The sequence below is a fragment of the Mustela nigripes genome, chromosome 10 (genome assembly GCF_022355385.1).
Source record: "Mustela nigripes isolate SB6536 chromosome 10, MUSNIG.SB6536, whole genome shotgun sequence".
Lineage (NCBI taxonomy): Eukaryota > Metazoa > Chordata > Mammalia > Carnivora > Mustelidae > Mustela > Mustela nigripes.
The window spans coordinates 1,360,924-1,385,260 of record NC_081566.1 but is presented as its reverse complement, the minus strand read 5'-3'; the positions used below and the strand labels follow the sequence as shown (position 1 = coordinate 1,385,260).

At 41.7% G+C, this 24,337-nt stretch overlaps 1 protein-coding gene across 1 annotated transcript in view; it reads left to right on the top strand.

Moving 5' to 3' along the window:
- The window catches only part of NME7 (NME/NM23 family member 7), a 239,523-nt gene that overhangs the window by 152,642 nt on the left and 62,544 nt on the right, over positions 1–24,337 (top strand). Inside the window, exon 11 of the mRNA XM_059412395.1 lies at positions 21,884–21,991. Coding sequence (XP_059268378.1) covers positions 21,884–21,991 — 108 coding nt within the window. The remainder of the gene's footprint in view (positions 1–21,883; positions 21,992–24,337) is intronic.

The following is a 24,337-nucleotide window of genomic DNA, read 5'->3' as shown; positions in this document are numbered from 1 at the left end:
GCCTCTCCATCTACTTGTGATTTCTCTCTGTCAAATAAATAAATAAAATCTTTAAAAAAAAAAAAAAGGAATCTCCACACTGTTTTCCAAAGTGGCTGCACCAACTTGCATTCCCACCAGCAGTGTAAGAGGGTTCCCCTTTCTCCACAAATTCTCCAACACTTGTTGTTTTCTGTCTTGTTAATTTTGGCCATTCTAACTGTTGTAAGGTGGTATCTCAAATGTGGTTTTGATTTGAATCTCCCTGATGGCTAGTAATGATGAACATTTTTTCGTGTGTCTGTTAGTCAGTTGTATGTCTTCTTTGGAGAAGTGTCTGTTTATGTCTTCTGTCCATTTTTTGATGTGACTATCTGTTTTTTCAGTGTTGAGTTTGAGGAGTTCTTCATAGATCTTGGATATCAGCCCTTTGTCTGTACTATCATTTTCTCCCATTCCGTGGGTTGACTGTTTCCTTGGCTGTGCAGAAGCTTTTGTTCTTGATGAAGTCCCAGAAGTTCATTTTTGCTTTTGTTTCCTTTGCCTTTGCCTGTCTTGAAAGAAGGTGCTGTGGCTGATGTTGAAGAGGTCACTGCCCATGGTCTCCTCTAGGATTGTGATAGATTCCTGCCTCACATTGAGGTCTTTTATCCATTTCGAGTTTATCTTTGTATACGGTGTAAGAGGATGGTCGAGCTTCATTCTTCTATACATAGCTGTCCAATTTTCCCAGCACCATTTATTGAAGAGACTGTCTTTTTTCCAGTGGATATTTTTTCCTGCTTTGTCAAAGATTATTTGACCATAGAGTTGAGGGTCATATCTGGGCTCTCTACTGTGTTCCACTGGTCTATGTATCTGTTTTTTTTTGTTTTTTTTTTGTTTTGTTTTTTGTTTTTTTTTTTTGCCAGTACCATGCTGTCTTGGTGATCACAGCTTTGTAATAAAGCTTGAAATCAGGCAACATGATGCCCCCAGTTTTGTTTTTCTTTTTCAACATTTCCTTAGTAATTTGAGGTCTTTTCTGGTTCTATACAAATTTTAGGATTGCTTATTCCAGCACTCTGAAAAATGCTGGTGGAATTTTGATCGGGATGGCATTGAAACTATAGATGGCTCTAGGCAGTATAGACATTTTAACAGTATTTATTCTTCTGATCCAAGAGCATGGAATGGTCTTCCATCTTTTTGTGTCTTCTTCAATTTCTTTCATGAGTGTTCTGTAGTTCCTCAAGTACAGATCCTTTACCTCTTTGGTTAGGTTTATTCCCAGGTATCTTATGGTTCTTGGTGCTATAGTGAATGGAATCAATTCTCTAATTTCCCTTTCTGTATTTTCATTGTTAGTGTATAAGAAAGGAACTGATTTCTGTACATTGACTTTTGTATCCTGCCGCATTACTGAATTGCTCTTGTATGAGTTCTGGTACTTTGGGGGTGGAGTCTTCTGGGTTTTCCATGTAAAGTATCATGTCATCTGCGAAGAGAGTTTGACTTCTTTGCTAGTTTGAATACCTTTTATTTCTTTTTGTTGTCCGATTGCTGTTGCTAGGACTTCTAGTCGTATGTTGAACAACAGTGTGATGAGAGTGGGCATCCTTGTCGTGTTCTTGATCTCAAAGGGAAGGATGCAAGCTTTTCCCCATTGAAAATTCGCTGTGGGTTTTTCATAGGTAGGTATTGTGAAGTTGTGGAAGGTTTCCTCTATCCCTATACTTGGAAGTATTTTCATCAGGAACGGATGCTGTATTTTGTCAAATGCTTTTTCTGCATCAATTGAGAGGACCATGTGGTTCTTTCTCTTCTCTTACTGATTTGTTCTATCACATTGATTGATTTGCGAATGTTTGAACCACTCTTGCGTCCCATGGATAAATCCTACCTGGTCATGGTGGATAATCTTTTTAGTGTACTGTTGTGTCCCATTAGCTAGAATCTTGTTGAGAATCTTGGCATCCATATTCATCAGGGATATTGGTTTGAAATTCTCCTTTTTGGTGGGGTCTTTGCTTGGTTTGGGGATCAGGGTAATGCTGGTTTCATAGAATCTGCAAGTTTTCCTTCTGTTTCTATTTTCTGAAATAGCTTCAGGAGAATAGGTATTATTTCTTCTTTGAATGTTTGGTAGAATTCCCCAGGGAATCTGTCAGGTCCTGCACTCTTATTTTTTGGGAGGTTTTTGATCACTGCTTCAATCTCATTACTGGTTATTGGTCTATTCAGGTTGTCAATTTCTTTCTGTTTCAGTCTTTAGAGTTTATAGTTTCCAGGAATGCATCCATTTCTTCTAGGTTCCTTAACTTATTGGCATATAACTGTTGATAATAATTTCTGATGACTGTTTCTATTTGCTTGGTGTTAGTCATGATCTCTCCCCTTTCATTCATTGTTTTATTTTTTTTTAAGGTTTTATTTTTTTATTTGACAGACAGAGATCACAAGTAGGCAGAGAGGCAGGCAGAGAGAGAGGGGGAAGCAGGCTCCTTGCTGAACAGAGAGCCCGATGCAGGGCTTGATCCCAGGACTCTGAGATTATGACCTGAGCTGAAGGCAGAGGCTATAACCCACTGAGCCACCCAGGCACCCCTCATTCATTGTTTTAGTAATTTGGGTCCTCTCTCTTTTCTTTTGGATTCGTTTGGCCAATGGTTTATTGATCTTACTGATTCTTTCAAAGAACCAGCTTCTAGTTTCGTTGATGTCTTTTACTGTATCTCTAGTTTCTAACTCATTGATCTCTGCTCTAATCTTGATTATTTCCCTTCTCGTGCATGGGTTTCTTAATTTGTTGATTTTCCAGTTCTTTAGGTGTAAAGAGAGTTAGTGTATTCAGGATTTTTTCAGCTTTTTGAGTGAGGCTTGGATGGCTATGCATTTTCCCCTTAGGACCGCCTTTGTCTTATCCCATAGGTTTTGGACTGAAGTGTCTTCATTCTCATTGGTTTCCATGAATTGTTTAAGTTCTTCTTTGATTTCCTGGTTGATGCAAACATTCTTGAGCAGGATGGTCTTTAGCTTCCAAGTATTTGCCTTCCTTCCATACTTTTCCCTGTGGTTGAGTTCTAGTTTCAAAGCACTGTGGTCTAAGAATATGCAGGGAATGAATAATCTCAATCTGTTGGTATCAGTTGAGACCTGATTTGTGACTCAGTATGTGGTCTATTCTGGAGAAGGTTCCATGTGTGCTCAAGAAGAAGGAGTATTCTGTTTTAGGTTGGAAGGTTCTGTGTATAGCCATGAGGTCCACCTGGTCCAATGTGTCATTCAATGCTGTTGTTTCTTTATTGATGTTCTGCTTGGATGTTACTGAGAGTGGCGTGTTAAGATTCCCCACAATTGGGACGCCTGGGTGGCTAGTTGGTTGGGTGGCTGCTTTCGGCTCAGAGCATGATCCCAGTGCTCTGGGATCGAGTCCCATATCGGGCTTCTTGCTCAGTGGGGAGCCTGCTTTTCCCTCTGCCTCTGCCTGCCACTCTGTCTGCCTGTGCTCTCTCTCTCTCACTTAAATAAAATCTTTTTTTTAAAAAAAAAAGATCTCCTACAATTAATGTGTTCATATCAATATGAATCTTTATTTTGATTAACATTTGGCTTATATAGTTGGCTGTTCCCATATTGGAGGCATAAATATTTATGATTTTTAGAACTTCCTGGTGAATAGACCCTTTTAGAATGATGTAGTGTCCTTCTTTATCTCTGACTATAGTCTTTAGTTTAAAATCTAATTTATCTGATATGAAAATCTCTATCCCAGCTTTCTTTCAAGGCCTGTTGGCATGAAAGATGGTTCTCCATCCCTTCACTTTCAGTCTGCATGTATCCTTAGGTTCCAAATGTGTCTCTTATAGACAACATATGGATGGGTCCTGGCGTTTTATCCAGTCTGCAACCCTGTGCCATTTTATGGGCACATTTAGCCTGGCTTAGTGGTCACCCATTTAAACACTGCTGGTCTTGGAACCTCTTTATGTTTCTATCCATTTTGAATGTCAGCCTTGCTGGATAAAGTATTCTTGGCTGCATGTTCTTCTCATTTAGTGCCCTGAATATGTCTTGCCAGTCCTTTCGGGCTTGCCAGGTTTCTGTGGACAGGTGTGCCGTTACTCTGCTGGTCCTTCCTCTGTATGTAAGGGATCTCTTCCCCCAGCTGCTCTTAAGACCTCTTGTCTGGAATTATGATTCATGAATTTCACAATTAAGTGTCTGGATGTCTTTCTAGACTCTATCGTGGTGGGTGTCCTTTCTGCCTCTAGGACATGAACACTTGTTCGATTCCCCACATTAGGGAAATTTTCATCTAGAATTTGTCCAGTTGTATCTGCTAGTCATCTCTCTTTCTCCAGCCCCTCAGGGATCCCAATAATTCTGAGGTTGGAATGTTTCAAGACATCATTTATTTCCCTAATTCTGTTTTCATGGATTCTAAGCTACTTGTCCCAGGCCCCCTCCTGATCCTTCTTTTCTGTCAGTCTGCATCTACATCACTAATTCCATCTTCTGCCTTGGTTACCCTAGCTTTACAGTATTTAGAATAGATTGGATCTCACTGATAGCATTTTTAACTTCTGCCAGATCAGCTCTCACTTCCACCCTTAGAGATTCTGTGTTGTCATTAATGGTCTTCTCCAACCTAGTCATTGCCTGAATAATCGTTACCCTGAATTCCCTTCCCAACATGTTGTTTATGTCCATGTCCATTAATTCTGTGGCAGAGGGCACAGTCTCTGAATTATTCCTCTGTTGGGTGTTCCTCTTCCTAGTCATTTTGGTGACACGTGGTTGAGGGATGTGTAGCTAAAAATATCAGCCAGGATCCAGGCACAGTACACCATGATTTGTCGTTGGGTAAAGGTTTTTTTCTACTAGACGGCAGAGTAGAAAAGAAACTGGCTCTCACTTTATAGTTCACCTCTGTTTCCTCTCCTGAAAAGACATTTTCGCATGGTATATGATGCCAGTTACAGCCACGTTAAAAGCAGGTATATCCACGCCATGACACAGGCCCGCTGCATTGAAGTCCTGCTTGTAGTCCCATCTCTTTTCCCTGTCTGGCTCCCACTGCCTGTCGGACTCACTGAGGCTATGGTTTCCTGTTTGTATTTCCTTAAAGGAGTCCTTTATACATACTGTTCTAAGTTAGTGCTTTGATAATATTGAGTGGCGGTAAGTTCAAGGTTAAACTTCTTGGAATATAACTAGAGTGTGTTTATTTAGTGTCCCTGTGCAAGTACAGAGTGGTGTGCTTCCTTAGCCAAGTCACATGTACTTGTGGAGACTGATGAGAATAACACGATGTTCACTTAAATGGATGGAGACCCTGAACGAGGTGGGCCCAGGAGGCACCCACATGCAGGACCTGGATTCATTTCCAGATATTTGTTGCACAGAAATTATTTGAATAGTCAGGGTACTAAAGTTCTATAACATAGATCATAACAGTATAGTTTTAGCGTGAAATGTTGTTTTTTTAATTTAAAAAAAGGTAGGAACAGATGCTTACCTCTCCCTAAAATAGAACCCGCATTAAAACAAAGTGAAACAAAACCTCTCAGTCAATTACCTGGAGAACATTTGTCTTTGAATCTTGTTTTTTGTTTTTATTTTTTTCTGGTGTACTCTCTAAGATGAACTGATTACAAAATGTACCTTCAGATATTAGTGTGAATTAACTCATTATATGGGGGAGTCAGTGAAACCTCTGAAGTAAGGAAGAAGGATATTGCATATATCCAAACTTATAGAACAGTTAAGTATTCAGGTTCTCAGGCTGTGGGTTCCCAGGAAGCCTCCCCGGAGAGCTGCAGAATGGTCTCTAGAGCCTGGCATTCTGTTTGTGCTGCTCTTTCATTATTTGTATGAAAATAACAAGCCTCAACTTCTACGTCACCACTGGTGAAAGCACCTGCTGGAGTAGTCATGACTCTGGCTTCGGTGTACAGTTTCTAAGTGTACTGAGACTCTCCAGTGTAGATTTTGGTTGGTGCCTCATCTACATTGCCTAGGCTGCTTCTTCACCCCTTTTAAAATTCTGTCTGTTTGGTATATTTTTATGTTTTACATATTTTTAGGAATATACTTATTTCATAAATCATGATATATAGTTTTTGAGTACTAAAAAACTAAAATGTCTAGAGAAGATCCGACCTCAGACATCTCATATGAAGTTCCTCCTGGTGTGAAATGTTCTGAATAGTCTGAGGGATGCTAAGATGAATAAGGAACATCCCCATTTCCAGTGGGTGTATTGTCTCTAGGAGGAGACATGCGCAGTTGAGTTTCTGCATTCTCAGTAAATACTAAACAAATACCTATTATTTACTGGGTACTGTTCTTGGCATTCAAGATTCAGTAAAGAACAGGACAGATCTGAGCAGTAGTCTTTTATTTTCCTTTTTCTTTTTTTATAATTCAAGTACAATTAACATACAATGTTACATTAGTTCAGGTGTATAGTATAATGATTCAGCAATTCTGTACATTTCTTAGTGCTCATGAAGTTAAGTATACACTTATTCCCTTTATCTTTATTCCACATCCTGCCATCCACCTCCCCTCTGGTTTGTATTCTACATTTAAGAGTCTGGTTTTTTGTTTCTCTCTCTGTATTTTTGTTTATTCACTTGATTTGTTTCTTAAACTTCACATATGTGTGAAATCACATGATATTTGTCTTTGACTGATGTATATCACGTAGCATTGTATCTTCTAGGTCCATCCATATTGTCGCAAATGGCAAGCTCGAATTCCTTTTTACACCTGCACAATATCCCATTGTATGTGTACACCACATCTTTCTTATCCATTCTCCTGTCAGTGCACACTTCGGTTGTTTGCATGTCTTGGCTCTTGTAGCTAATGTGTAATAAACATAGGGGTGCACATATCTTTTCAAATTAGTATTTTTGTTTCTTTGGATAAATATCTGGTAGTGGAATTATTGGGTCATATGACATTTCTATTTTTAATTTTTTGGGAAACCTCCATACTGTTTTCCACAGTGGCTGCACCAATTTATACTCCCACCCACAATGTATGAGGGTTCATTTTTCACCAAATCCTTGCCAACACTTGTTCTTTCTTGTTTTTCATTCTGGCAGTTCTGACCAGAATGATATCTCATACCAGTGTGATGTCTTATTGGGATTTTGATTTGCGTTTCACTGATAATGAGTGATGTTGAGTATCTTTTCACATGTCTGGTGGACATCTGGATGTCTTCTTTGGGAAAATGTCTGTTCAGGTCCTTTGCCTAGTTTTTAACTGGATTGTTTGTTTGTGGGTGTTGAATGTGTACATTATGTATTTGGGGGTACTAATCCCTTATTAGATACATTGGTTACAAATGTCTTTGGCTGTGAAGTAGGTGGCCTTTTCATTTTTTTGGTTTCCCTTGCTGTGCAGAAGCTTTTTATTTTGAGGTAATGTCAGTGGTTTATGTTTGTTTCTCCTGCCTTGGGAGACATATCTAAAAAAATGTTAGGACCAGTGTCAAAGAAATTACTGCCTGTGTTCTAGGATTTTTATAGTTTCAGGTCTCACCTGTAGGTCTTTAATATTTTTGAATTTATTTTTGAGTGTGGTGCTAGAAAGTGGTCCAGTTTCCTTCTTTTACCTGTAGCTGCCAGTTTCCTAAACACCATTTATTAAAGAAACTTATTTGTATATTGTTGCCTGAGTTGTTGGAGCTTGGCTGTATGAACATGGGCTCATGTCTGGACTCTGTGTTCCACTGATCTGTGCCTATCTTTGTGCCGGTACCTACTACTTTGATGACTACAGCTTTCCAGGGTATCTTGAAGGGTACCTCCAGCTTTGTTCTTTCCCAGATTGGTTTGGCGATTTGGGATCTATTGTGGTTCCATACCAAGTTTAGTGGTATTCGTTCTGGTTCTGTGAAAAATGCTACTGGCATTTTTATGGGGATCGCATGGAATCGGTACATGGCTTTGGGTGGTACCGCCGTTTTAACAATGTTGATGCTAATCCATGATCATGGAATATCTTTCCTTTCGTTCAGGTCGCCTTCAGGTTCCCTCATCAGTTTTATGGTTTCCAGAGGAGAGGTCTCTCGGCTCCATGGTTGCATGTACTTGAAGGGATTTTGTCGTCTGTGGTGTAATTGTTTTCTTCATTTCTTTTTCTGCTGCGTCATGATTAGGGTATAGAGACGTTACCAGTTCCTGATACTAATCTTGCATTCAGGTGTCACTTCTAGGAGTTTTGGGGTTTTGTCTGGTGATACCATGCCGTCTGCCCGCGGTGCCCGTCAGCGCCCTTGCAGCCGGGTTTCGGCCACAACACGGGTCGCGCTGTGCCTTGGGCCGCGCAGAGGGTGAGGCGAGGAAACACCTCGCCGGGGGTCCCGGGGGAGGCTCAGGGCTCAGCGGCCGGTGACGGGGAAATACCGCCGGATGCCCGGGAGCGACTTGCGGTGAAACGGAAACATGTTCCGCGTCCAGGGAAGAGGGCGGACGCGGCCTAACCCCTCGCCCCGCGGTGCGTCACGGCGTGTGGAGCGTCGCCGCGACTGGAGGGCCCCGGGGCCATCGCACGGAGACTCACGCGTGCGGCGGACGCGCGTCCTCTTCCGTCGCGCGTCTACGCAGCAGTCCCGGGGGCGGCTCTCAGCGGCCTGGTCCGCTTCCCCGCCCCGTCGGAGGCGTCGATGCGTCGATCCGGGAGCTGCGTCCCCAGGACGAGGCCGAAGACCGCCTCAGGGCGGAGCCGAGGGGCGCGTGAGTGACCGGGTCCCTCCCCCGCGGAGCTTCCTCATCCCGCAGCGGGGCGGCCGGAGCGGGGCGGCCGGAGGGACGCGGCCGGAGCGGGGCGGCCGGAGGGACGCGGCCGCAGGGAAGCGTCCGGGCGGCCGCTGAGGGCCGGGCTCCTGCCGCCGGAGCCGGGGGCTGTGGGGACCCGGAGGGCGGCCCCGGACCGAGAAGAGACCTGCCCTGAGCCGCCGCCCTCGTGCCCCCGAGCACGGGACGACACCGTCACCGTCCGGGGCGCCGGTCCCTGACGCCGCGGCCTCGGGCACTCGGCACAGAGCCGGGTGTCGTGCTTTGTTGTGCGCCCGGTTGGCCGGCAGTTCCCGGCACCTCCCTGACGGCCCGACGGCCTGTGGGACGGCGGCTTCTCGGTCGGCGCCCGGCGCGCCTGACGGGACGGTCCTCCTCGCAGACTGCGGCCGCCCGCCGGGGACCAGCCGGGCGGGGACCTGGCGGCGGGGGCGCTGGCGGCGGGGTCGGGACCCGCCGTCCGTGATCTCGCCCGCCGGGCACGGGGCGGAGACGCTGAGCGACGGTGGGTGCGGCGCCGAGGACGACTGTCGGGGCCGCTGCGGTTCGGAGGGCTGGGGCGGGCCGCTCAGCTCACGGGCCAACCGGACTTTGGAGGCCCCTGTTCCTGCGTCGCCCGAAGGACTCGGCGACCGCGATCGAAGTGGGGAGTCACCGGCCGCTCGGGCCGTGCAGCAGATCCGACTTCCGGAAGCCGTTCTGCACGTGGCTTTGGCAGGAAAAAGCAGAGACCAGAGTCTGAAAAAGGAGGAGGAAACGGCATTTTTTGTCCAATGTTTCAAGATGGCAGTTCACAGTTCTGTTCGGAAGGGAAAGTGAATTTTAGGGGATTAAGTTGCCTCTTTGAATATAACCCCTGAAAAAAAAGTTTTTTACAGTTAATGACTAAAGATGAGAAAAAAGACTCAAAAAATAATTCTTTACAACAAACAGGAAGGAAAATGAGACACTTCTGAGGGCAACAACCATAATCTAGCTTATCTAGGTAAAGGAGTATTCTCATTTATCGAGTATTTTGCATCTTTTCTCCACAAATGTGTACTTGTAAAAAATATATGATCAAAATAATGATGACATCATCACTTTGGTGGACAGAGTTCATTATCTCCTTTTTAAGTGAGAATCGTGCCTCACAATCCTGTGTGACATGTGATTGGTTGTGTTATAGAGCCGTGGAGGAGTGCATGTGTCTTAGAAGGAGGTAACCGAGAGCTTCAAGTAAGACGAAAGATGATTAATTATAATGTGACCGCAAAAGTTTAGAATGAGTCGGTCCTTTCTACACCGTGGATATCCACCAGAAGATTCAGGAGCCCTCTGGGGAGTTTGTGTGTGTCTTACTGTCCCCGCTGGAAAGGCCATCTATGAGCATGCATTGACATGCCTGAGGCCTCTCCCCTGGACTGCTCCGCTCTCATTTCGTGTCCACCACCTGGTGTTCTGTGTCTGTGATGGAGCAGTAGGACTGTCCTCCATCAAGTTCCCAAAGCAAGTCACTTTCAGAGCTCTGGGATTAGTGCTTAGAGGTCTTGATTCTGTTCTCAAACAGGTGTGCCCTAATTTGAGAAAATCTGGTCTACAAAACCATCAACTCACAAAATACATAAATTAAGGAGTTATTACTTTCATTTCAAAAGGATTTCCTTCAGGATTCCTTAGAATAAGTGTCTGAAGAGTGTATCATGTCCAAAAGGCCTTCTGGGTTATTAGTAAGCGAGAGGGCTCACTTTCCCACCCTGTCGTTAACCAAATTAATGAAATGCATATTTTTGAGCCTGTAGCCATTTCATTCATGCGCTCACTTCTGCACGAAATCATTAGTACCGTTACTCAGTGACTCAGTCATTAGTACTGTTACTCAGGGACTCTTTCATGAGCATTCTCTGTGTGTTGAATCCACAAAAGTCACAGCCCTTGTCCTTTAGGCATTTACAGATGACAAGAGTGAACCAGATGTCAAGTAAATGTTTGACAGTGGAAGCAAGCTGGCCTGTTAGGAGACCACTGTGGTAAAACAAAGTGAGAGGGTGAGCTGTGGCCATAGGGTAGCCTCCTGGCGACTTTAAAGGGAATTGTAGCAGGACTTGGACAGCTTAGAAAATTAAGAGTTTGCCCAAAGCAGTTGATCTTTGGATACATTGTTTCTTCAGTGATGAACAGGAAGTCTAAGACTTTAGAACCAGGTTATCCATACATATAAAAGGTAAAAACTGTCTGCATTGTCACTATAACAGGGGGTTGTTAGGTACATGTGAAATACGACATCTTTTAACAATGCAAGTACTGTGTAAGGGCTTCATTATGGTATGATGAAGATGATGAGTGCCTCCAATTTGGCCGGAGACTATTAGACATTTTATGGGCATTACCTCATTTATTCCGTCCAGTATACTCAACGGAGGCCTTTACGGACACCGAGATATTTTCACTAACTGCTGGGATTTATGTTGCTACTATAGAAGAGAAAATCTTTAATCTTACAAACTCTCTGTCCTTTTTTATAATCTGAAGTATACCTGTATATACTAAGATGAGTTAGGCCCCTGGAGATGTTGATTTCAAGGTCACCTCACCTCTTAAGGTGGCTTAGCTACATCTTAAGCCAGAAATCACTGCTGCTGCCTCCACTGCTGCCATCACCACTGACTGTCACAGAATCTGGGGCCTCAGGCACGGAGTCTGGCCACCACAACGCCTCCAAACACTCATGTGTCCCACCTTGTCAGCCAGAGGCAACGTCAGCAGGTAGATGGCCTGTGTCCAGTTCTGCCTTCCAGATCTCAATGGTGGGACATAATTTACTTCAAGAACTCGAGCGGAAAGAGTGTCGAGAGAATGTAATGTGGATTTCTAACCTGCATCTGGAAGGAGGATGGAATTAGGGCTGAGAGAGCCGCTGTATGGAATCCACTCGATCTTACTTATGTTGCTTATTCTGGACCCTTTGTTAGGAACATGAACTCCTTGAGAAGAGGGTGAAAAACTTCTGAGCCAGAACATTCAAAGGGAGTAGGACATGTTCTCATGCTCGAGCTAGGAAAGAGGTTTGTGGCTTGAAACCTGGAAGAGGTGGAAGTGACTGGGTTATTTCAGGTGCAGGTGGAGAAGCAAGCAGGAGTCATAGCTGCTGGCCTTTCTGGAGCGCGTCACGCACTTCAGATGTTCTATTGTGGAAAGCAGCTCAGGCAGGGAATGGCGTGCTTCAGCTTGGTTCTGTAACCTTGGCCTGACTGCTTCGTGGAGGATCGAGGAGACGGCATAAACCAGGTAGAGAGAAATCCAAGAAGTCAGTAGTCTAGGCGACAGAACATGGTGACAGAGTGGAGGAAAGGAGAAAGTGATGTGGACTGTATTTCAGCCTTGTATTGACAGGACTTTATAATAACTTGGGTGCTGAAGGTGCCAGGAATGGTCCCAGCTGTTTCACTGTTTCGTTCCTTTAGTGTAGAGTTTCTGAGTGTTGAGCCCCGCTTCTTAGGAAAATCAAGGAAGATTGCATCGCAGTTTTTTATCAGGATGACGTAGACTGTGGGGAGCACTTGTTTTTGCGGGAGAGATGGAGAATGCCTCTCCGGTTTCTCAGTCGTAATAGGACTATACTCGAAGGTAAAATCTCCTAAGTGTAGCTTTGTGAAAAAGAGAAAACAGGAAAATATTCACCAAAAATTTTATTTTCCTCTGTACTAACATGTATGTTCACAGACGTCATACAAATGAGTCCTTGTGGGTAAACCATAAAGTAATTTACATACACGTGAGCAAGGAGATTTGCCCAACTATTTAAAAGAGAATGAAGGGATCATCATTTTTGTTTAAAAAGAACACCTGTGTCAGCCAGTGCCTATCTTAGGCTAAGTAGCAAACAGCTCAGCAAGAAGAAATGATGACTGTGGCATGTGGCCTTTGAAGCCTAGTATAAGAGACAGGGTTGAATTGTCTGAATGTTTCACCTGAAATCCCATTTAATTGTCACCCTCTTCAGATTCTATAAATTCATATTACATCTAATTTCTACTTAATGAAATGTGAGATACAAGCCAGGTGTTTTAATGATTCCTCATATTTAAGCAAATCATGTGGTCTCCAGAGCTAGTAAGGTAAGTGTATTTACTGTGAATTCTGACAGCTCACTCAATGAGATTAATATGTAAGTAGTTGAGTTTAATTTTGTGATGATGCTTTCGGAGAACCTGTTCTCCAAAACACATGGGTTCTAGAAGGATCCTTAGACTTATAGAAAGTAGCCTTTGAATCTCTTTTGTGGTTCCCTTTCCTGCTCCCGGTTCTCCCAGTGCTCCATTGTCCTGTTTTAGCTGTAAGTTAGTCTGATACTGCTCATCTCCCAGGAATATAAAACCAACTGCATTACTTAATACAAAGTTTCATGCAGATGGAAAAGCTGCTTGGGAGTCAGCTGGGATGTTTCTGAAGTATGAGGGAAGTCAAGCTGAGCCCTCAGCATGTGCTTTTTTTACTCTTGTAGGACTCCTTGGCTAAAAGCATGACTACTTGATACTTGAATGATGGCACTTGCTTCTCTGGTCTTTAATATTAAGCTCTGTCACCGTTGTTCTCCGAGAAATGAGGACAACAGTAATATGACTTTCTGTTTTGCTTCACAGCTTTGTGGCTGACGGAAGTGATGCTGGTTCCTCTTTAATATTTATCCACTTGTCTATGTCACTGCCAACATTGTTGCCCTATAGCTTGAGAGGACTTTTTCGGAAATTAGACTGATGACCAGGTATAATTATCCACCATGTACCACTAATTACATGAATATATTCTACAGTTGATCATTAAGTCATCTTTTTTTTATTAACATGTAATATATTATTTGCTTCCGGGGTACAGGTCTGTGACTCATCAGTCTTACACACTTCACAGCACTCACCATAGCACAGACCCTCCCCAGTGTTCATCACTCAGCCACCCCAACCCTGCCACCCCGTCCCCTCCAGCAACCCTCAGTTTGTTTCCTGAGATTAAGAGTCTCTTATGGTTTGTCTCTCTGCCCGCTCCCATCTTGTTTCATTTTTCCCTCCTTTCCCCCCATGAATCCCTCACCCTGCCTCTCAAATTCCTCATATCAGGGAGATCATTTGATAATTGTCTTTCTCTTATTGACTTATTTCACTCTAGCTCCATCCATGTCATTGCAAATGGCAAGATTTGGGGGTTTTTGATGGCTGCATAGTATTCGTGTGTGTGTGTGTGTGTGTGTGTGTGTACCACATCTTCTTTATCTATTCATCTGTTGATGGACATCTAGGCTCTTCCCATAATTTGGCTATTGTGGCCATTGCTGCTGTAAACATTGGGGTGCACGTGCCCCTTCAGATCACTACATTTGTATCTTTAATATAAATACCCAGTAGTGCAATTGCTGGGTCATAGGGTAGCTCTATTTTCAACTTCTTGAGGAACCTCCATGCTGTTTTCCAGAGTGGCTGCCCCAGCTTGCATTCCCACCAACAGTGTAGCAGGGTTCCCCTTTCTCCGCCTCCTCGCCAACACTTATCATTTCCATGGCATCAGTCATTCTGACTGGTGTGAGGTGGTATCTCACTGTGGTTTTGATTTGTATTTCTCTGATGCCGAGTGATATTGAGCATTAAGTCATCTTTCTTAAAAGTTCTAAAAAAAAAAAAAAAAAAGTAAATTTGACAGATCTCTTCCCAATCCATTTCCTAAGTGGAGGGTCATTTTCAATCTTGCATATCTGTTTTGCATTATACAGAACTGAAACAATATGACTTTCTAAGGAAGCAATTTGTTTCCTTTGTTCAGACATATTTTATGAGTCTGATAGACTTATAGTTCAATAAACAAAAATATTTATAATGGACACAATAATAGAATAATTACATAAAGTTTCTCTAATTTGTTTTTAGTATTTCGCTAATCACCATCCCCCTTAGTGCATTTTTTCCAGGTCTTAGATATAGAGGTCAATTCTTTAAGCCAGGATTCTTCTCCCACTGCAGGATTACCCTAGCAGAACTTTCAGTACTTCTGATGAGAGTATAATAACCAAGAATTTGACTTGAGGGTGCTCAGCAGGCCAGGCTGTAGTGGCAAATGGGTATGACAGGAATTTGGTAGAGTCTGAAAGGCTGCTGACCTTCTAAGTGCAATGTGAGGCTTTAGAGAGTCTTATTTTCTCAGCAGAATCTGTCGCTTATTAAAACTGCAGTAATTAAAAAAAATTATGGTAGGAATATTGTGTGTTGGTATTTTATGTTGCTTTTATATATATATGATATTCACTTCTGCTTCATTAAGGGAAATGTTTGGTGGGATGGTTTTCACTGTAGTGTACAAGGAACAAGAGAGCATGAATTTATCAGAAACAATTAGAGAGCCTGGTGGTGGGTATTAAGGAGGGCACGTATTGCATGGAGCACTGGGTGTGGTGCCTAAACAGTGAATTCTGGTACATTGAAAAGAAATAATAAAAAAAGAAACAATTAGAGAAAATTTGCCAGGAAATACCAGGGGAGAATGATCTGTGGAAGATTCTTCTGGGTTTTCACTTTCAGTGTTTCAGTATTATTTACTTTTATAGGCATATAGAAATTTTATAGTCAAAACTAAAATCAATGTATCAATACTTTTTCAAAAAAAGTTGATATGAAAACCTCAATTTTAATGAAAGAAGTTATGAAGAAAATACTTGTTCTTTAGCTTTATGCTTCATAATTATCATTAACCTAAACAAAATAATTTATGCTAGTAAAAAGAGTTTATACTTTTTATGATTTGTTTACTTATAGATTATCATCTAATCTATTCTTCTTACTGGAGTTAAACATTTACTTTTATTCTAAAATTATCATTAAAAATCTTGAGAGATGTTACATATTTTTTAAAAGGTTCTCGAGGGGTGCCTGGATGGCTCGGTTGGGTGTCTGACTCTTGATTTTGGCTCAGGTCATGATCTCAGGGTCTTGGGATCAATCCCCATGTGGGGCTCTGCACTCAGCAGGGAGTCGGCTTGGGATTATCTCTCTCCTTCGGCCGCTCCCCCTGCACTCTCTCTATCTCTCTAAAATAACTAAATAAATCTTTTTTAAAAATTGTACGTGAATATTTGGTTGGACTATCTTTGGTACAGAATCAAAGTATACCCTTTTTCTGTCTCTTTAAGAAGTGTCTCATCTTAATTTCTTTAAAATTCTAAGGTTATATTTATAAAACTACTGACCATTATCTATTGAATGCAACACTTCCCTAAATACTGTTATTTCTTCAGTTCTTACAACAACACTGTAGTTAAGTCCTATTTTTATCACTGTTTTACAAATTAGAACAGTAAAGCAGGCGTAGGGAGGTTGAGTAACACAGCATGGTATGGTTACACAGCCAGTAAGCGACAAAGGCAGAATTCAAATGCACAGAACCTTCTCCCACAGCCTGTGCTCTTCCTTACTCCATCCCGGCTCCCTGAGTAGGCATGTTGCCATTTTACGTCAGTCAACAAGTATTTAGTGAACATTTACTGTGTGTTTATAAATAAGACCTAGAATATCAGAGAAGTTTTTTATTATGTTAAAGGTTGAGAGTCTAATGGGAACTTTCTAAAATAAGCACACACACACACACACAAACCATTTGAAGTGCGAGTCAGAGGTCTGTAATTGGAGCATAAATTCCCGTTGAAACAATGGAAAAGGGAAGATTACTCTGGGAAGAAATCAAGTTAAGTTTTATAGAAGAGATGATGTTAGTGGGATTTAAGCTTTCAGGAAGGTGTGAATGAGGCCTGCAAAGTAGGGCCAATGTAGAGGCCCTTGGATACCACACTAAGGAGCATAGGCCATAAGAAGTGAGTAGCATGATAATGTCTGCATTGTAGGTGCAAATTGTTAGCAGCATGAACAGTGAATTGAAGGTGGCTCAAACAGAGAATGTCCGTAAGATGAGTGTGCTTTAACATAGCAGATGGCACTGTGGATCCAGAACTGTCACATAACCAGTGCCTAAGGAAAGCAAATTAATAGAGCTAACAATTTTCAAAATAAGAGAGTCAGTACCCTCAGAGAGATTTAGGGAATGTCAGACCCATAAAAAAATAATTATAGATACTGAAAATTTTAAACACGACCAAAAACCATAAGACACCTAGGAATAAACCTAACCAAAGAGGTAGAGGATCTATACTCTGGAAACTACAGAATACTCATGAAAGAAATTGAGGAAAACACAAAGAGATGGTAAAACATTCCAAGCTCATGGACTGGAAGAATAAACGTGAAAACGCCTGTGCTGCCCAGAGCAATCTATGTCGTCAAGTGCCATCCTGACCAAAAAGCAGTCGGCATTTTTCAGAGAACTAAAACAATCCTAAAATTTGTATGGAACTAGAAAAGACCCCAAATTGCGGGGAATGCTGAAAAAGATAACCAAAGCTGGGAGCATCACGTTACCTGATTTCATGCTGTATTACACAGCTGGGATCACCAAGACAGCATGGTACTGGCACAAAAAAGACACATAGATCAGTGAAACAGAATAGAGACTCCAAAAATGGACCCTAAGCTCTATGGTCAACTAGTCTTTACAAATCAGGAAAAAATATCCAATGGGAAAAAGACAATCTCTTCAGTAAGTAGTGCTGGGAAAATTAGACAGCCACATGCAGAAGAATGAAACTGGACTATTCACTTACACCACACAGAAAGATAAACTCGAAATGGATGAAAGACCTCAACGTGAGGCAGGAATACATCAAAATCCTAGAGGAGAACATAGGCAGTGACCTCTTTGACATTGGCCACAGCAACTTCTTTCAAGACATGTTTCCAAAGGGAAAGGAAACAAAAGCAACAATTAACTTTTGAGACTTCATCAAAATAAAAAGCTTCTGCACAGCAAAGACAACAGTCACCAAAGCTAAGAGGCAATCCATGGAATAGGAGAAGATATTCGCAAATGACACTATCACAGAAAGAACTAGTATCCAAGACCTGTAAAGAACTTCTCAAACTCAATACCCAATTTTTAAAGTTTAAAAAATAGATTAGTAGAGTTGCACCATGGACCCAGTTTAAAAACAAATCAGTTTTACATAATAATAAATATAAATAAATATCAGATAACAGATCAAACAGAAGAATTCTCCCAGAATATAATACAAAAAGACAGTTAGATGGAAAGTATATAAGAAAAGAGAGAGGAAATATAGAACCAGAAGTTTCAACATTTATTTCATAGAAATAGCAAAAGGAAAGAAGGCGTGACATGGAGGAGAGAAAACAGTCCAAGAGATAGAAGCCGACTAAAGAGTAGCTCTTCACACTGAAGTGGACGACAGTCAACAGACTGGAGCAGAATGACTGGCAAATGACCCAATGCCTCGCCGAAGGGAGAATGCAGAACCTTCCAAAAAAGAAAAAATTCATGACCTAGAAAGAATGGTAATCAGATCGCAGTGGTCTGCACCATATTTGTCATATATGCTGTATATGCAGCATGCGCACGCACGCGCACGCGCGCGCGCGCGCGTGTGTGTGTGTGTGTGTAAGCAGCAGAGGCTGTGGAGGGCCACTCAGATCCCTTTCTCACCTTCAGGACTGAGGTGCCCATTCCCCAGCCCTGTGTTGGCAGCTCACAGTGATTCGGTAAGTCTTCCCAGTATAGCCTTCTATTAAAGAAAGTCGCCTTGCGCAAGGTCATGGCCCCTTCTCCGGAGTGGCCCATATCCAGTGACTTGTCAGTTTGGAGAGATCAGGGCCTCACCTGTTTGCTTCCATTCAGGATGACTCTGAAGGTCATCGTAGCTCCAGAACTCCCTGTAGGATTGTCTAAGGTGGCTGCTGTTGCTCGTTGCACTTCAGCTTGTTCCTCTGCCCAATCCCACGTTCCTCACTTCTCCACGAGTGTAGATCCTGAGACCACCTCCCAGTAAACTTCCTGTATGCAGCTCTCTGCCTCAGAGTTGGCGTCCAGAAAATGCAACCTGTGACAGTATTCTTTCCAGCTGCCCTTGAGACAACTGACTAAAACTGACTGCAAAGAAAATCCCAACAAACTCCTTCAAAAGATGACCAAAGAGAACACCTTCTCTCACCACAGTGAGATATGATTATACATTAACAATGACCCCGCTCCCCCAGCCACCACACACACACACACACACACACACACACACACACACCCTGCTCTTTAGAACTCAGGTGTTGTACATATAGTCAGTTACATGAAAGTGCTATTTTAATGAAGATGGTGAATGCCGAAGAAAGTAGGTGAAGGAAAGTCCCATGAAACAGTGCGCTCGAATGGAATCCTTTTCAAGTGTTTTCCTCCTAATCGAAATTGTAAGAAAAGGCAAATTAGTACTCACCCTCATGATTTTACAGAGTACGTCTTCCTGGAATGCCAGCTTACCACCACGTAATAGAGAAGGTCTGTAATATCAGGTGCTTAATCGTCAGGAGAATTAGGGGGAACAAATGAAAGACATGAATATAATATACAGCCATCCTAGTTCTCTAGTTTATCGAAGTGTTTTTCTTTCTTTTTTTTTTATAAAGACATCTCTTTTTTTAAAGATTTTATTTATTTATTTGACAGAGAGAGATCACAGTAGGCAGAGAGACAGGCAGAGAGAGAGGAGGAAGCAGGCTCCCTGCCAAGCAGAGAGCCCGATGCGGGACTCGATCCCAGGACCTTGAGATCATGACCTGAGCTGAAGGCAGAGGCTTTAACCCACTGAGCCACCCAGGCGCCCCTTGAAGTGTTTTTCTTAAGTAATGAATTTGTAACTGACCTTTGATGCAAGCTTGTAAAGGAAGACTTAAGTAATTAAATAAACACACACCTTTGAAATGTGCCAGAGGGGTGGAATGACAGGTGTGAATACTGCTCAACATTTTTGCACCAGAAGGTGCAGCTGCCATATCACTTAGTGACTGTCCTATCCATAGAGCTGACCCATTCAGGACTTTGGCCTCCCAGTCTGAGATCCTCCCTTCCCCAGTACTCTTGACCTCCACGTGACCTTGGCCATGGTATCACCTTCTACACATAGCTGTCCACTTTTCCCAGCACCATTTATTGAAGAGACTGTCTTTTTTCCACTGTATATTCTTTCCTGCTTTGTCGAAGATTATTTGACCATAGAGTTGAGGGTCCATATCTGGGCTCTCTACTCTGTTCCACTGGTCTATGTGTCTGTCTTTATGCCAGTACCATGCTGTCTTGGTGATCACAGCTTTGTAGTAAAGCTTGAAATCCGGCAACGTGATGCCCCTAGTTTTGTTTTTCAACATTTCCTTAGCAATTTGGGGTCTCTTCTGATTCCATACAAATTTCAGGAGTGTTTGTTCCAGCTCTTTGAAAAATGCTGGTGGATTATTTCATCAGGATGTCTCTGAAAGTACAGATTGCTGTAGGCAGCATAGACATTTTAACAATGTTTATTCTTCCGATCCAAGAGCATGGAATGGTCTTTCATCTTTCTGTGTCTTCTTCAATTTCTTTCATGACTGTTCTGTAGTTCCTCGAGTACAGATCCTTTACCTGTTTGGTTAGGTTTATTCCCAGGTATCTTATGGTTCTTCGTGCTAAATGGGATAGATTCTCTAATTTCCCTTTCTGTATTTTCATTGTTAGTGTATAAGAAAGGAACTGATTTCTGTGCACTAATTTTGTATTCTGCCACATTACTGAATTGTTGTATATAAAAAATTACTAAGGAAAACTCAAAGACAAGCTTCAGGCTAGGAAAAATATTTGCAGGATTGTGCAAAGTGACAAAAAGTAGAATTCAGGTTATAAGAATAATAATCAAAAAAATAAGAATGACCCAGTAGGAAATGGATGGAAGAAGACAAAAATAAGCATTTTATACCAGCGGATGTATATGAAAGGACATTAGCCTTCTGTAGGAATTAGGGAAATGTGAGCCAAAAGCACAACGAGACACCATTTCACACCCACTAGAATAGCAACATTAAAAAGTCAGCCAATATCAAGTGTGGATTTTGACGTGGGTGGTGGGAATTCTTGTGCACTGATGACTGAGGGCAAATTGTTACAAGCACTTAAAAAATGGTTTGGCAGTACTTCATAAGATTGAATATGCATTTGCCCTAATCCAGAGAAGACTCTTGTACACAAGCGTCATACTACACATTAGAATTCTTGTAGCAGAATTGTGTATGACTTTGGGTGTGTGTGTCTGTCAAAAGCAAGAAGAGGAGAGAGGAGAAATGAGCTGAATGTCCATCAGGAGGAAAATAGATAAAATGTGCTCAATCGCATATTGGGTTCGTATAGTAATAAAAACGAATTACAGCTGAACACAACAACATGCACAAATCCGAAAAACAGTGTTTTGAAAACTCAACAAACCAAGGAATCTTTAAATAAAATCAAGACTAATGGGTGCTTCTGGGTAGAGGGGGTGGGATAGAACAGAGTCTGCATGAAATCTCATACGGGGAACTTTTAAGTGTTTGTGTTATTTTACTTCAGCTAAGTAGTGGGTACACAGGTATTTATTCCCCTTTTAAAAAATATTCATATGTATTAAATACGCTTTTTGTATATATATGTCAAAATTAAAATATAGGTTTTGGAAATGTTTCACTTAGAATAAGTTAAAGCTAATAAAGTAGGTCATTAATATTCCCCATCTTTAATTTCTTAAACTCTTATTTCTCTTATAGTTTTGAGTTATTTGTAACCCGTTCTTTCCTCTAATGGGAGCTGGTACTAAGCTGATGCAACTGGAGCATTTTGAAAAATCTTTTAAAATCAGTGCCATCAAACTAATTCATTTTAAATCAAGTTGTTAGTTTACAAATCTTTCACATTAATAGACTAGGTTCCTGTTTTGTGTGATTTTTCCATGATCTATTGATAAACAGATGTAGTTATTGTTACCCTCTAGACTTTACATGAGGCCACAAAAAAGCCTTCCGAGTGACCTGAAATGTTTCATTGCTCAAAGTTTTAATACATTCATGCTATTTCCAGAAATAATCAGTGCCATCAATGCATACCTGTGTTTCATAAGCAGATAATGCAAGAGCTTCATGTAGCTGGTGTTTTCCTTATCGACACTGAATGACTGACTTTATATGTGAATGTGTATTTAACAGGAAATTGCCCGGCATTTACGCCCTGGAACCCTCCGAGCCATCTTTGGTAAAACTAAGATCCAGAATGCCGTTCACTGTACCGATCTACCAGAGGATGGCCTCTTAGAGGTAAGATAAAGAAGAGCAAACATCCTGTTTATATTTCAAACTCATCATCTCAGCAGTTCTGGTTCATAAGAAACGTTTTAATATTCTTGGATTATACTATTACCTGGCCACCTGAGCACTTCAGACTGGAACTATGACCAGGTTGTACAATGCCACATATATCAGTCACAGAGAATTAAGGTATGTCTGTGATTGGCATTTGTTGGCATATATGGGCCAATGTTTTAATGCATACATTGAAAAATAATTTAAAAAATGAGAAGCTATAGCACTCATTAAATAATGTGAAATTTGTTTTAAAAACAGAAGTTTTTAAAATTTTTAATTACCAGAGGTTTCTAGTCATAAAAATACATCAACAAAATTGAGAAGTCCAACATGCAATAACATTCAAAGTAAAAGTTACCATTTACAGACTCTTTATATGCTGGGTTCTAGCATGATACATAAATGCTTTATATCAAGTAATTCTTTTAATCTCCAAAGCATCTCGAATATGTTGGCATAAGGCTCCACACCCAGCACAGAGCACAGCACAGGGCCTGAACTCATGTCCCTGAGAGCAAGACCTGAGCTGAGATCAAGAGTCGGACACTCACCTGACTGAGCCACCAGGCATCCCAGTCTGGTTTGGTTTTTAAAAGGTCATTTCTAGCCCAAAAGCAAAAAAAACTTTAAAGAAAAAAGTTTTTTTTTTTTTAAGTTTTACAGTTTTTTTTAACTTTTGTATGTCAGAAGGAACTGAACTGAAATGAAGACACATGATAAATTAGTGATTATGGCATAAATGACAGAGAAATGATGGATATCCTCAGTTTGTCTATGTATCTTAGAGAGTGTTATTTCTATTTTATGTCACATTTATCAATTGGTTTTTTCTGCCTTTGAAGTCATACGTAGAAAGGTCTTCACCCATATTTTCCTTTCATTTTCTGACACGGAAACATTCAGTGCACCTGGAGTTCGGCAGGCGTGGACTAGGCGGCTGTCACGACGTCGTTAAACCCTTCCGTGCTTTCATCGTTCCTTTTCATTTACTAAGTATTCACCCATGTCTGTCTGTTTCCAAACTTTCGGTTTTATGCCGTCAGCCTGTGCCGGCAAAGGCTATTTCCAGTATTGCACTTTATTTATACCTCGAAAGGTTTCCTTGCTTATTCTCTTAAATGTATTCCTTCTCGTGAACGTCACATGCGTTCAGCTAGTGTTTTACCCCATCCCCACAGGAGGCACATGGGGCCCGACTGACGGTATGTTTGTGAACGAGTGTGGGACTGATGCGGCTGTACCGGTGACCTCCCTTCTCTGTTGGTGGACGCCTCGCCTTTCGTGCAAGCACAGCGTCTCTTTTCCGCTGGGGCTTGGACGCAGCGCATTGCATTTATTCCCATCAGTTTTTTATCTTGTTGCTATGGAGAATGAGTGTGTTAACTCCATTGAGGTTTTCTGCTATAAGCCACGATGTTAATGTGGTAAACCAGCAATAATGTGGGAGTGTCATCCTACAAAACTATGAACTCTGTTATGAATTTTGACATACTTGTGAACTATAAAATTGTAACAAACTTCATTTTTTAATTACCCAAAGTAGTATGTGTATTTAAAATTTTCACCTGTTTTATAAATTTTCACTTCACCTTATGATAGTTTCAGATCTGTAGGGCAGGTTTGAGTACAGAATGTTGTTCAGTGAGACCAAAATGTTAATCAAGAAATGTATGTCCAGGGGCGCCTGGGTGACTCAGTGGGTTAAGCCTCTGCCTTCGGCTCAGGTCATGATCTCGGGGTCCTGAGATCGAGTCCCGCATCGGGCTCTCTGCTCAGCAGGGAGCCTGCTTCCCTCTCTCTCTGCCTGCCTCTAGGCCTACTTGTGATCTCTCTCTGTCAAATGAATAAATAAAATCTTTAAAAAAACAAAAGAAAGAAACTTATGTCCATGAAAAATATGATCAAGGTATGCCCTTGATTGTGTTTGTACAACTTGGAGTGGATTCCTACCACCTATAGTTTACAAAGCCATTTACTAAATGATTAAACTCTTTCTAACCTAACTGCACAGGAGATTTAATTGTAAGTTAATGACTGTGTGGTTTAGAAAATTAACCCAAACCCAGAAGTTGGGGTTTGAAGTCATGTGGCTGGAGACTCATAATTGATACGACCTTGGATAAGCAACTTTTCCTTTCCATGCCTCCCTTTTATCAGCAAAATAGAATAAAGAATTCTGATGTAACCGAGGGATGTTCTTCCCTTTGGGATTAACAATTTGTGGATTGCGACATGGCTTTAAATGGTAAAGTATCATAAAAGCACTTAGAAGCCAGAGCAGTTATTTGTCCATAGGTC